General features: G+C 35.2%; 1 protein-coding gene across 1 annotated transcript in view; it reads left to right on the top strand.

The window, feature by feature from the left end:
• The window catches only part of CATSPERE (catsper channel auxiliary subunit epsilon), a 163,190-nt gene that overhangs the window by 76,757 nt on the left and 72,909 nt on the right, over nt 1-13,524 (top strand). Inside the window, exon 8 of the mRNA XM_025878056.2 lies at nt 6,445-6,551. Coding sequence (XP_025733841.1) covers nt 6,445-6,551 — 107 coding nt within the window. The remainder of the gene's footprint in view (nt 1-6,444; nt 6,552-13,524) is intronic.

The following is a 13,524-nucleotide window of genomic DNA, read 5'->3' as shown; positions in this document are numbered from 1 at the left end:
ATCATCTCATTGTGGGTTTGATTTGCATTTTCCTAATAACTGCTGATGTTGAGCATCTTTTCAAGTACCCATTGCCCATTTTTATGTCTTCTTTGGAAAAATGCTTGTTCAGCTTTTTGACCATTTTTCAATCAGATTATTTGGCTTGTAGCTATTGAGTTATATGAGTTCTTTAAACATTTTGAATATTAATCCCTTATGAGATAAAGCTTTGCAAATATTTTTCCCATTCCATAGGTTATATTTTCACTTTGTTGTTTCTTTTTCTTTGCAGAAGCTTTTTAAATTTGACATTGCCCCACTTGTTTAATTTTGATTTTGTTTCTTGTGTTGTGTCATACCACAAAAAATTCAATGCCAGGACCCATCTCAAGGAGCTTTTTTCCAATGTTTTCTTCTAGGAGCTTTATAGTTTCGGGTCTTACATTTAAGATTTTAATCAATTTTGAGTTAATTTTTGTGAGTGTAAGACGGTGTCTAGTGTCAGTCTTTTACTCATGAATATCCAATTTTCCTCAGCACCATTATTGAAGAGACTCCTCTCCATCTAGTGTTCTTGGTTCCTTGTCTCAAGTAGTGGTTTCCTGCATATGCTTCAGTTTATTTCTGAACTTCCAATTCTGTTCCAATGATCTATTTGTCTGTTTTTATGCCAGGACCATCCTACTTTGATTGCTGTAGCCTTATAACATAGCTTGAAATCAGGAAGTGTGATGCCTCCTGCTTTATACTTCTTTCTCAGGATTGCCTTGGCTATTCGGAATCTTTTTTGGTTCCATATAAATTTTAGGATTCTTTTTTCTACCTTTGCAGAAAAATGCCATTGAACTCTTAATAGGGATTATATTGAATCTATAGATGGCTTTCAGTAATGAACACAGAAATACCTTTCCATTTATTTGTGTCTTCTTCAATTTCTTTCATCAATGTCTTATAGTTTTCTATATAGTTTTCAGATCCTTCACCTTCTTGGTTAATTTTATTCCTAAGTATTTTTTATTGTTTTGATGCTATTGTAAATGAGATAATTTTCTTTATTTCTTTTTCAGGTAATTTATTGTTAGTATATAGAAATGTGACTGATTTTTGTGTGTTAATTTCTATCCCGCAACTTTAATAACTTTTGGATTAGATCTAACAGGGTTTTGTTTTGTTCTTTTGTGGGATTTTTTTGGTGGAATTTTAGGATTTTCTATATACAAGGTCATATCATTAGCAAACAGACAATTTTACTTTCTCCTTTCCTATTCTGATGCCTTTCTTTTTCTTGCTTGGTTTCTCTGGTTAGGACTTCCAGTACTGTGTTGAATAAGAGTTAAAGGTGGGAACCCTTGTCTTGTTCCTGATATTAGAGATAAAGTTTTCAACCATTCACCACTGAATATGATGTTGGCTGTGATTTTTGTCAGATATTGCCTTTGTTATGTTGAGGTATGTTTCTTCTACACGTAATTTGTAAAGGAGTTTTTAACATAAATAGATGTAGAATTTTGTCAAATGTTTTTCCTGTGTCTACTGAGATAATCATATGATTTTTGTCTTTCATTCTATTCATGTGATGTAACTTATTTGTTGATTTGCGTATGTTGAACCATCCTTGCATCCCAGGGAAAAATCCCACTTGATCATCATGTATGTGCTATTGAATTTGGTTGGTTAGTATGTAGTTGAGAATTTTGCACCTATATTCATCAGTAATATTGGACTGTAATTTGTCTTCTAGTAGTGTCCTTTTCTGGTTTTGGTATCAGGGTAATGCTGGACTTGTAAAATGAGTTTGGGAGCATTCCCTTTTCTTTGATTTTTTGGAAGAGTTTGAGAAGGATAGGCATTAATTCTACATTAAATTCTTAGCAAAATTTATCAGTAAAACCTTTATTTTTTTTACTCAAATGTCATATTTTATTTCTTTTTTTAATTAGCATATAATGTATTATTTATTTTGGGGGTACAGGTCTGGGATTCATCAGTCATACACAATTCACATTGCTCAGCATAGCACATACCCTCCCCAATGTCCATCACCCAGCCACCCCTTCCCTCCCACCCCCCTCCTCTCCAGCAGCCCTCAGTTTGTTTCTTATGATTAAAAGTCTCTTATGGTTTGTCTCCCTCTCTGGTTTCATCTTGTTTCATTTTTTCCTCTCTTCCCCTATGATCCTCTGCCTTGTTTCTCAAATTCCATATATCAGTGAGATCATATGATAATTGTCTTTCTCTGATTGACTTATTTTGCTAGGCATAATACCCTCTTGTTCCAACCACATCATTGCAAATGGCAAGATTTCATTTTTTAATGGCTGCATAATATTCCATTGTGTGAGTATACACACACACACACACACACACACACACACACACACACATATATATATATACCACATCTTCTTTATCCATTCATCTATCAATGGACATCTAGGCTCTTTCCATAGTTTGGCAAAAACTTTATTTTTAATAATAATCATCTTAAAGGATATGAAGTTGTATCTCACCATGGTTTTGATTTGCATTTCCCTAATAATTAGTAATGTTGAGTATCTTTTCATGTGCCTATCAGCTATTTGTATAATCTTCTCTGGATAAATGCTATTCAAGTCCTTTGTCTATTTTTTAATTGGGTTTTGTTGTTGTTGTTGTTGAGTTTTAGAAATTCATTGTATATTCTGTATATTAATCTGTTGTATTATATGTGATTTGCAAATATTTTCTTCCATTCTGTGAGTGAGTTGCCATTTTACTCTTTTGAGAGTGTCTTTTGGTGCACAAAAGTTTTAAATTTTGATGAGGTCCAATTTGTCCATTTTTCCTTTAGTTGCCTATGCCTTTGGAGTCATATCCAAAAAATCAATGTTAGATCCAATGTCATGAAGATTTCTGTCTATTTTCTTCTAGAGATTTCATAGTTTTACCTTTTATGTTTAAAGAATGCACTATTGATACACCCAACAACTTGGATGGATGCTGAGTTAAAAAGTCAATTTTAAGTGTTGTGTAATGTATGATTCCATTTATAACAGATTTTAGAGGTGACAAAACTGTACTAATTGAAAACAGATAAGTGATTGCCAGAAGTTAGAGTTAGCAGGCAGTTGTGACTCTTAAGGGTTAACATGAAGGAGTTTGTTATTTGTGATGGAACAGTTCCATAATCTGTATTCTATAACAGTTCTATATTGTGGTGATGGTTACATAAATCTAGACATATGATAAAATTTCACAGAACTATACCCAAAAAAAGAAGCACTTTGTAAAAAAGAATGATGAAATCTTAATAAGGTTCATACCTGAGTTAACAGTGTTATATCATCAATTTCCTGGGTTTTGACAGGCACTAAGATTATATAAGCTATTATCACTGGGGAAAGCTGACTCACTTCTTGTGAGTCAAACTATTTCAAAAAAATAGTTATAATTCTATTTTAAAATGCCTTTAACATTTGCCAATTGTACTAAGAATAAAATCCAAACTATTTTCCAGGACCGACAATGCTTAGCATGATGTGGTTCCTGCCTGTCTTTTATCTAACCTTTTCCTGTACTATTTCTCTCTTACTACATTCTAGCCATTATCTTCCTTTCAATTTCTCAAGCATAATAATTCCTCTCCTCCCTCAGAGCCTTTGTAACTGTTGTTCATTCTGTCTGGAATGTTCCTCTCACAGCTGTATTGTGAAAGAACTATACTCTCTTCTGGGTGATGACATTTTTTCTTCTTTATTCATTCAACAAATATTAATGCAGAGGGACGCCTGGGTGGCTCAGTCAGTTAAGTGTCTGCCTTCAGCTCAGGTCATGACCCCGGGGTCCTGGGGTCAAGTCCTGCATCAGGCTCCTTGCTCAACGAGGAGCCTGCTTCTCCCTCTGCCTGCCACTCCCCCTGCTTGTGCTTTCTCTCTCTCTCTCTAATAAATAAATAAAACCTTTAAAAAAATATGTTAATGCAGATTTAGGAGGCAGAGCCTCAAGGCATCAGTGCAGTTTTGGACATATTGGTTTGAAGTGTTTGTAAGACAAGCAAAATCATTAAAAATCTAGTTAGGTACATAGATCTGGAGCTAGATATAAAATTTGGGATCTGGGCCATATAATTTGATCAGTTTTATAGGAATGGAATGATACTTGAAGCCATGTGATTGAGTGAGATTACCTAGGAAGAGAATGTACTATGAGAAAGGTACTGGGAGGAAGAAAATCTGGGACCAAGCCTGGGGATCTCTAATAGAGCAAGGAGCAAATGGTAACATGGAAGCCAAGTAAGAGAGTGTTTCAAAGGGGGAGATTAGTCCAACGTATCAAATGCTGCTGAAAAAAAAATCAGATAAACACAAAGTATATTAATTTTCTATAACCATATATTGATGTTATAACTGGAAAAATACTTTTTAAAATAATAATACGGAGTTTGACATCAGCATCGTGAAATTTGTTGTCATAAATTACTAATAATAAAATAAACTCACACATTCCTTTTAGAAATTATTTCAATAGTACATATCAAGAGTTTTTAAAGTGTTTAAAGTTTTGACCCAGTAATCACATTTCCAAGAATCTAATTAAAGAAATAGTCTATAGTGTGGAAAAGACTGTACATCTGATGATATCCATGGCAATAATATTTATAATAGTGAAAAAATAAAAATTACCTCAATGTCCAGTAGGGGAGTGTTAAATCAATGATGATAATTCACTCAATGGACTATCATACTATCATTAAAAATGATGTTTATATAGATTTCTAGTTATATAACATGGATGCATAACAGTAGCCTACATTTGGTAAATTCTAAGAAATATACTAAATGTGTTTTTTATTTTTATAATTTCTATATGTTAATTTTTGCCATATTTATAAAATTATCTTTAATGACAATGAATTATCCTCTTGATGGAAAACCATACTTTTAATAAGCTTGTTTGAATAATTGTCTTAACTTTTTCTTAAACTATCCTTTTATCTATTATATTTTCGGTATGTGGCACTTATTATGTTTTATTCCTGTCTCAGTCTATGCTACATTTATTCCTTTCCTTTGCAGTTATATGAAAGACAGTTACTTGTATTTAAAATTCTGAATAGTGTAAAAAATAAAATAAAATTCTGAATAGTGAATAAAACTTTCAGAAGTAAAATTTAAAATATCCATTATTTATTATATACCAGGCAAATCTATACTTCTCTATCAAAATCAATAAATGTGTATTCTTCAAGGAGGCCTTCCCTGACCACATTCACTCTCAAAATTAGGTTAAATCCTATTAGATAACTCCATAGTCCCAATGAATACGCTCTAACTGACACTCATCGTAGCAATCCCAAAGTCTCCTTTCTTGATGGTTGACATTTCTAGGAAATTAACTGGAGCATTATTGGAGGATTAGGGCAGAAGGAAGACATGGAATTTTCTTTTATTTATTTTTTATTAAAGATTTTTATTTATTTATTTTGAGAGAGAGAGAGTGTGTGCTGAGCAGGGGGAGGGACAGAGGCAGAAGGAGAGCGAGAATCTCAAGCAGACTCTACACTAAGCATGGAGCCGGAAGAGGGCTGGATCTCATGACCCTGAGATCAGGACCTGAGCCAAAACCAAGAGTCAGAGCTTAACCAACTGAGCCTGCCAGGTGCCCCAGAAGCCATGGAATTTTAGACTGACCCTCATTATCTGATTTTTTTTCCTAGGGATTCCCTATAATGAAACCATTGCCCCTATTCCAAAAATACCTATCGGGAAAAAAATCCAGTCAATTCAACTACTCCTTAAATCTCACTAGAACAAGAGGAAGCATGTCAGATCTATTATTATACTAAGAGAACTTTTGTTAAAGCCTCCAGATGTCATTTGAAACCTACCTTGAAAGATTATGTTGAGGGTGGCTGGGTGGCTGTTGGGTAAGTGTCTTACTTCAGGTCGTGATCTCAGAGTCCTAGGATGGAGCCCCACATAGATCCCTGCATGGGCTCCAAGTGGGGTCCAACTAGGGCTCTGCACTCAGCAGGGAGTCTACTTCTCCCTCTCCCTCTGCCCCTCCCCCTGCTTGTATTCTCTCTCTCAAATAAAATCTTTTTTTTAAAAAAAGAATATGTTTTGAAGTCAGATTCATATAGAAATAATCCTAACAGGTTAGTTTTAGGAACTCCATTACACAGTTCATTGAAACTAAAACATGAAGGTATTTATTTAAAGGTCCCCATAATCTCAATTCATTCAGGAATCTAACTATGTATAGTATTTTCAACATGTTGGAAATGGTATTACAACTTCTTTGTGATTCATAAAGTTCAATGGGGAGGAAGCTATATGGTAGAAAAAAACCAGACTCTTGAAAATCTGGTAAATGTATAAATATAAATAATGTCTTAGCTAAAATAACAAATTTAATATATCATGATTTAATTTCAGAATAATTTTTGTCTATGAAAAGTAAAAAGAGGATTTTTTTTTACAGAATTCCATAATACTTACCAAGCAGTTGGCCACTTTGGGACAGAAGCCTGGCATATATACAACTCTGAGGAGAAGAATTTATCTTCCATATGACAAAATGAAGAATGGGTATTTAATTTTAAATTTTCACATATAAATTTTATTTTTAAAATTTAGTAAAATAACTATCAGAAATTTAAAGTAAAGAGGGGGAAATGAACCATGAGAGAATATGGACAACGAAAAACAATCTGGGGGTTTGAGAGGAGAGGAGGTTGGGGGTAGGGGGTAACAGGGTGATGGGTATTGAGGAGGGCACGTGCTGTGATGAGCACTGTGTGTTATACTTAACTAATGAATCATTGAACACTACATCAAAAACTAATTATATACTATACAGTGGCTAACTGAACATAATTTTTAAAAAAAGAAATTTTAAAACCCTAGTGGAATTTCATGTAATATATATAATTTCCAAGTAGCTTCTTTCATGATACACAAAAAAATTGTTAACAGTCAGAACTAGTTACCAACTTAGAAACTGCCAGTCACACTTCTGGATTATCATTTTACAACTGGTATTAATAGCTAAACTTCAGTCCCAGAGCCTCATTCAGGATGTGGGCAAATCCTGGCAATATCTCAAAATGCTTCCTGCCGGTTCAGAAAAGTGAACCACAGTGGTGTAACTGATGCCACAATCATTACCACCATCAGTACACACATACACACAACAAATACCACCTGAAAGATAAAATCTGTTACTGTTAAATTCAGTAAGTGCTTATGGGGTTTAGACAGGCTTTCTTAATCTATTTCAACTAGGCACAGGGCAAGGTGCTTATAACTAAAAGATACAATTCCTGCCTTCAGTAACCTTACCTGAGGTGGGGAGACAAGTAAAAAAATAGAGGCGAACCCAGGTGAAATGGAATAGAGGGTGCACCAGTTAAGGTTTGGATGAAAGGGAATCAAGGGAGACTTTTCTAAAGAGGTGACATCAGCAGTATTGAAAAGAAATAAAAGTTAGCTAATTGGGGGAGCATTCCAAACAGAGAGGCAACATATACAAGAGCTTTCAAGCAGAAACCTAAGAAAGCAGACACATTTCAGGAGATACAAAGAAGTTGAATTCATGGGTAAAGTAAAGGATGACATTCAGAAAGAGAAGATGGTTTTAAACAATCATAATAATCCGGGGCTAAAATTCTTGCTGACTTTATAAAACTTTGGGAGATAGGGAGGTAGGAGAAATAGCCATTACAAAACCATCTAAAGGCTTGTCTGATTTAGCAGGCAGGTAGGAAAGTTATAGGTACCATTTGTTTCTTCTCTATTGTTAACTTTATGGAGCTTCATATACACATGATTCACCCTTTTAAAGTGTACAATTCAATGGCTTTTAGTATATTTACAGAGTTGTGGGACTATCACCACTGTTTAATTCTAGAACATCTTTATCAACTAAAAAAGAAATCCTATTCTTTCCTCCTCCCAGTCCTTGGTACTACTAATCTATTTTCTGTCTCTATAGATTTGCCTATTCTGGATATTTCATATTAAGAGAATCATATAATATATGGTCTTTTGCAACTGGTTTCTTTCAGTTAGCATAATGTTTTCAAGGTTCATCCATGTTGTAGCATGTATCAGTATTCCATTCCTAAAAAGGAATAAAAATTGCCAAATAATATTCCATTTTATGGATACACCAACTTTTAAAAAAATTCATTCTTCAGGTGATGGACATTTTGATTTTGTCCACTTTTAGACTATTATGAGTAGTGCTGCTGTGAACATTTATTTACAAGTCTTTGTGTAGACATAATGTTTTTATTTCTCCTGGGTGTATACCTAAGATTGAAATTGTGAGTTATATGGTATCTAATTTCATTTCTTTGTTGTCAGAGAAAATATCTTGTGTGATTTCAATTCTCTTATATGTATTGAAGTTTGTTCTATTGCCTAAAATATAGTTTGCCCTAGGGGATTTTCCATGTGCACTTGTGAAGAATGTATAGTCTGTTGTTGGGTGGAGTGTAGATATCTGTTAGGTTTAGTTGGTATAGAGAGTTGTTTAAGTGTTCTCTTTGTTGATCTTTTGCTATTTGTTCTATCCCAGTATTGAAAATGGTATATCAAATCTCCAACTATTATTTTTGTTGAACTGTCTATTTCCCCCTTCATCCTGTCAGTTTTTACTTCATGTATTTTGGGTCTCTGTTGTCAGATGAATATGTTTATAATTATTATACTTTCCTGATGGATGACAGACTATCTTGACATTATAAAATGTTCTTTATCTTTGTACTATTTTTGCCTTAAAGTTATTTTCTCTGATACTACTATAGCCTTTCCAGCTTTCTATGGTTGCCTTTGCATAATATCTTTTTTTACCCTTTACTTTCAACATACTTGTATTTTTTTAAAGATTTTATTTATTTATTTGAGAAACAGAGAGAGAGTGTGCACAAGCAGGAGGAGGGGCAGAGGGAGAGGGAGAAGCAGACTCCCCACTGAGCAGGAAGCCCAACATGGGGCTCCATCCCAGGACCCTGAGATCATGACCTGAGCCAAAGTCAGATGCTTAACTGACTGAGCCACCCAGATGCCCCTCAACATATCTGTATTTTTGAATCTTAAATGTATCTCCTATAGACAACATATAGTTGGAACTTATTTTGTTATCAGTCTGATAATCCCTGCCATTTGATTAGACTGTTTAGTACACTCACATTTAATGTTATTATTGATATAGTTGGATTTATGTCTGCCATTTTATTTTCACTTTCTATATTTCTCATGTCTTTTTTGTTCCTCTGTTCCTCTATTGTTTTCTTTTGCATTAAGTGAATATTTTCTAGTATAACAATTTAATTACATTAATTTCTACTGCATTTTTTAAAGATTTTGAAATCTAGGGCTGGCCATATACATATGGCACACTGCAACAATGGGAACACTTACATTGCACAACCAATTTGTAAGATAATTTTACATTATCACACAAAGCTAAAGATGCACATACCAATGGTTCAGCAATTCAATAGCAGCATATATTCTACAGAAATCCATGCAGAAGTGCACCAGGAGATGTGTGTATTTGTAGCAGAATTGTTTCTAATAACAAGAAAAAAATTGAAATTCTAATTTCCATTCATAGTGAAATGGGTAAGCATCCTATAATTATGCTATAGACTATATGCATTATACAGCAGTAAAAATGAATTAAACACAGCAATCCAAATCAACATGAATGAATTTCACAAACAACATTGAAAGAAAAAGGCAAGTCATCATGGAAGAAAAGTACTGTATGATTCCATCTATATAAAGTGCAAAACTTGAAAAATTAAATAATATATTATTTAACAATATATATAAGTGGCAAGCTAGTTTTATAAAGCATGAGAATTGACTTTTGTATATTAACCTTGTATCCTGCAACCTTGCTACAATTGCTTATTAGTTCCAGGATTTTTTTTTTATTTGTTCTTTGGGATTTTCTACATAGATAATCATGTCATCTGCAGATAAAGAACATTTTACTGCTGACGTAAGCTCTGTTCTTTCTCCTAGCCTTAAAAAACAATAATACTAGGGGTGCCTGGCTGGCTCAGTTGGAAGAACATGCAACTCTTGATCTTGGGGTTGTGAGTTTGGGCCCCATGTTTGGTGTAGAGATTACTTAAAAATAAAATCTTTAAAAATAATAATAATAGGAGAAGAGCCCAAGATGGCAGAGGAGTAGGAGACCTTAATTTCATCTGGTCCCAGGAATTCAGCTAGATAGCTATCAAACCATTCTGAACATCTGCAAACTCAACCAGAGATGGAAGAAAAGAATAGCTGCAACTCTACGAATAGAAAAGCGACCACTTTCTGCAAGGTAGGAGGTGTGGAGGAGTGAATCCAAGGTGATACATGGGAAAATAGACCATGGGTGGGGGAGGAAGCCTCCGTCAGCCGGCTACCTGCAAGTGATAGAGCAGGGGAGCACAAAATCAGAACTTTTAGAAGTCTGCTCCAGCGAGGGACTTTGCTCAGGTGGCTAAGCGGGGGGTGAAACCCTTGCTGGGGCAGTGTGGTCTCAAGATCCTCAGGGTCACAGGAAGACTGGGGGTGCCTGAGTGTGACAGAGCTCCCAGGTATCAGAGCGGGGAGGTTGGCTGCAAGAGTAAGCACAGGAGTGAGCTCTCAGCTCAGGGTTGCCGTAACTGTGATCTGTGGCACAGTTGGGACACTGCTCTTCAAGGAGGGCCCCAACAAGCAGCAGAACTGGAAAGACACCCCCTTCCCCAGGAGAGGCGGTGCAGGAGTTGCTGGGTTTGGGTTGTGTGCTTGAGATAGAAACTCTCCATCACATGCTGGGTGAGCACAGAGTGCAGCCGAGAGTAAGGGAGACAGGAGTGACTGACTGCTTTTCTCTGAAGGCTCACTGAGGAGTGGGTCCCTGAGCTTTTAGCTCCGGGGCCAGAGATTGAGGACCACCATTTTCATTCTCATCCTCTAAAGCTACATGGAAAGCCTTTGGGGAACAAAAGCCACATAGAGCAAAAAGGAGCAGATTACTTAGCCTGGCCCCTGACAAGGGAGGTGCAATTCTGCCTGGGGCAAAGACATTTTGAGAATCAATGCAACAGGCCCCTCCCCCAGAGGATCAGCAAGACTATCCAGCCTAGACCAAGTTTACCAATCAATGAGAACTGCAAACCTCCAGAGCTAGCAGAATACAGCACATAGAATTCATGGCTTTTTTCCCCATGATTCTTTAGTCTTTCAACTTTAATTTTTTTAATTTTCTTTATTTCTTTCTTTTTTAAAATTTTTCTTCTTTCCTTTTTCAACCAACTTCTTATCTTATCAATTCCTTTCTTAAAATCTTTTTTAATTTCCATTTTACAGTCATATTCTATCCCTTCATTGTATTTAACTTTATTTTTGTATAAGTTTTTCTTTCATTAAAATTTTGGGATACAGTTTCTTTTAACAGACCAAAATACACCCAAAATCTCCTGTATGGCTCTGTTCTATTCACCCGCTTTATCATATTCTCTCTTTCTCTCTCTCTCTCTTTCTTTTCTTCTTTTTTTGGGGGGGTTGTTTTGTTAAAGTATTTTTTAATTTTCATCTTTATAGATACATTCTATCCTCTCAATGTATTTAATTTTATTTTTGTATATATAAGTTTTTCTTTCTTTACAATTTTGAGATGTGGTTTCCTCTAACAAACTGACCAAAAGACACTCAGGAGATAATGATTGCTCTGTTCTATTCACCTGTCTGTTTATATCCCTTCCTGTGTTGTTGTTGTTGTTGTTTCTTTCTCTTTTGTTTTTTCTTGTTTAATTTCCATTTTTACAGTTGAATTTGATCCTCTCATTGTATTTAATTTTATTTTTGTACATATACAAGTTTTTTTTTCTTTACAGTTTTGGGATCTAGTTTTCTAAAAAAGCAGACAAAACTGCACACAGAATCCAGCATATTACTCTATTCTGCTCACCTGTCTGATTATATTTTTTTTCCTGATTCCAGGTCTCTTCTGATTTGTTTAGTGTATATTATTCTGGGGTCATTGTTGCCCTTTTAGTATTTTGTTCTCCCATTCGTCTATTCTTCTCTGGACAGAATGACAAGATGGAAAGACTCACCTCAAAAAAGAGAACAAGAGGCAGTACTGACTGCCAAGGACCTAATCAATATGGACATTAGTAAGATGTCAGAACTAGAATTCAGAATAACAATTATAAAATACTAGCTGGGCTTGGAAAAAAATAGAAAACATTAGATAATCTCGTTCTGGGGAAATAAAAGAACTAAAATCTAACCAACTCAAAATCAGAAAGGCTATTAATGAGATGCAAAAAAAAAAATGGAGGCTCTAACTGCTAGGATAAAAGAAGCAAAAGAGAGAATTAGTGATATAGAAGACCAAACGATGGAGAATAAAGAAGCTGAGAAAAAGAGAGATAAACAACTATTGGATCACAAGGGAAGAATTCGAGAGGTATGTGATTCCATAAAGTGAAACAATATTAGAATAATTGGGATCCCAGAAGAAAAAGAAAGGGGGGGGCAGAAGGTATTTTGGAGCAAATTATAGCAGAGAACTTCCCTAATCTGGAGAGGGAAACAGGCATCAAAATCCAGGAGGCAGAGAGAACCCCCCTCAAAATCAATAAAAATAGGTCAACACCCCAACATCTAATTGTGAAACTTACAAACCTCAGAGACAAAGAGAAAATCCTGAAAGAGCTCGGGACAAGAGGTCTGTAACCTATAAGGGTAGAAACATTAGGTTGGCAGCAGACCTATCCACAGAGACCTGGCACACCAGAAAGGACTGCCATGATATATTCAGGATACTAAAGGAGAAAAATATGCAGCCAAGAATACTTAATCCAGCTAGGATGTCATCCAAAATAAAAGGAGTGATAAAAAGCCAGGACAAACAGAAACTAAAAGAATTTGTGATCACCAAACCAGCCCTACAAGAAATATTGAAAGGATTCCTCTAAGCAAAGAGAGAGCCCAAAAGTAATATAGACCAGAAAGGAACAGAGACAATATACAGTAACAATCACCTTACAGGCAATACAATGGCACTAAATTCATATCTTTCAATAGTTACTCTGAATGTAAATGGGCTAAATGCCCCAATCAAAAGACACAGGTTATCAGATTGGATAAAAAAGCAAGACCCATTGATATGCTGCCTGCAATAGACTCATCTTAGACCCAAAGACATCTCCAGATTTAAAGTGAGGGGGTGGAAAACCATTTATCATGCTAATGGACACCAAAAGGAAGCTGGGGTGGCAATCCTTATATCAGACAAATTAGATTTTATACCAAAGACTGTAATAAGAGATGAGGAAGGACACTATATCATAATTAAAGGGTCTATCCAACAAGAAGCTCTAACAACTGTAAATATTTATTCCCCTAACACGGAGCAGCCAATTATATAAGCCAATTAATAACAAAATCAAAGAAACAAAATGATAATAATATAATAATAGTAGGGGATTTTAACACCCCCCTCACTGAAATGGACAGATCATCTAAGCAAAAGATCAACAAGGAAATAAAGACTTTA

The sequence above is a fragment of the Callorhinus ursinus genome, unplaced genomic scaffold, assembly GCF_003265705.2.
Source record: "Callorhinus ursinus isolate GAN/ISIS: 27379988/994484 unplaced genomic scaffold, GSC_fseal_2.0 scaffold13, whole genome shotgun sequence".
NCBI lineage: Eukaryota > Metazoa > Chordata > Mammalia > Carnivora > Otariidae > Callorhinus > Callorhinus ursinus.
Note: the sequence above shows the minus strand (reverse complement) of the source record. Positions and strands in the feature narration are given on the sequence as shown.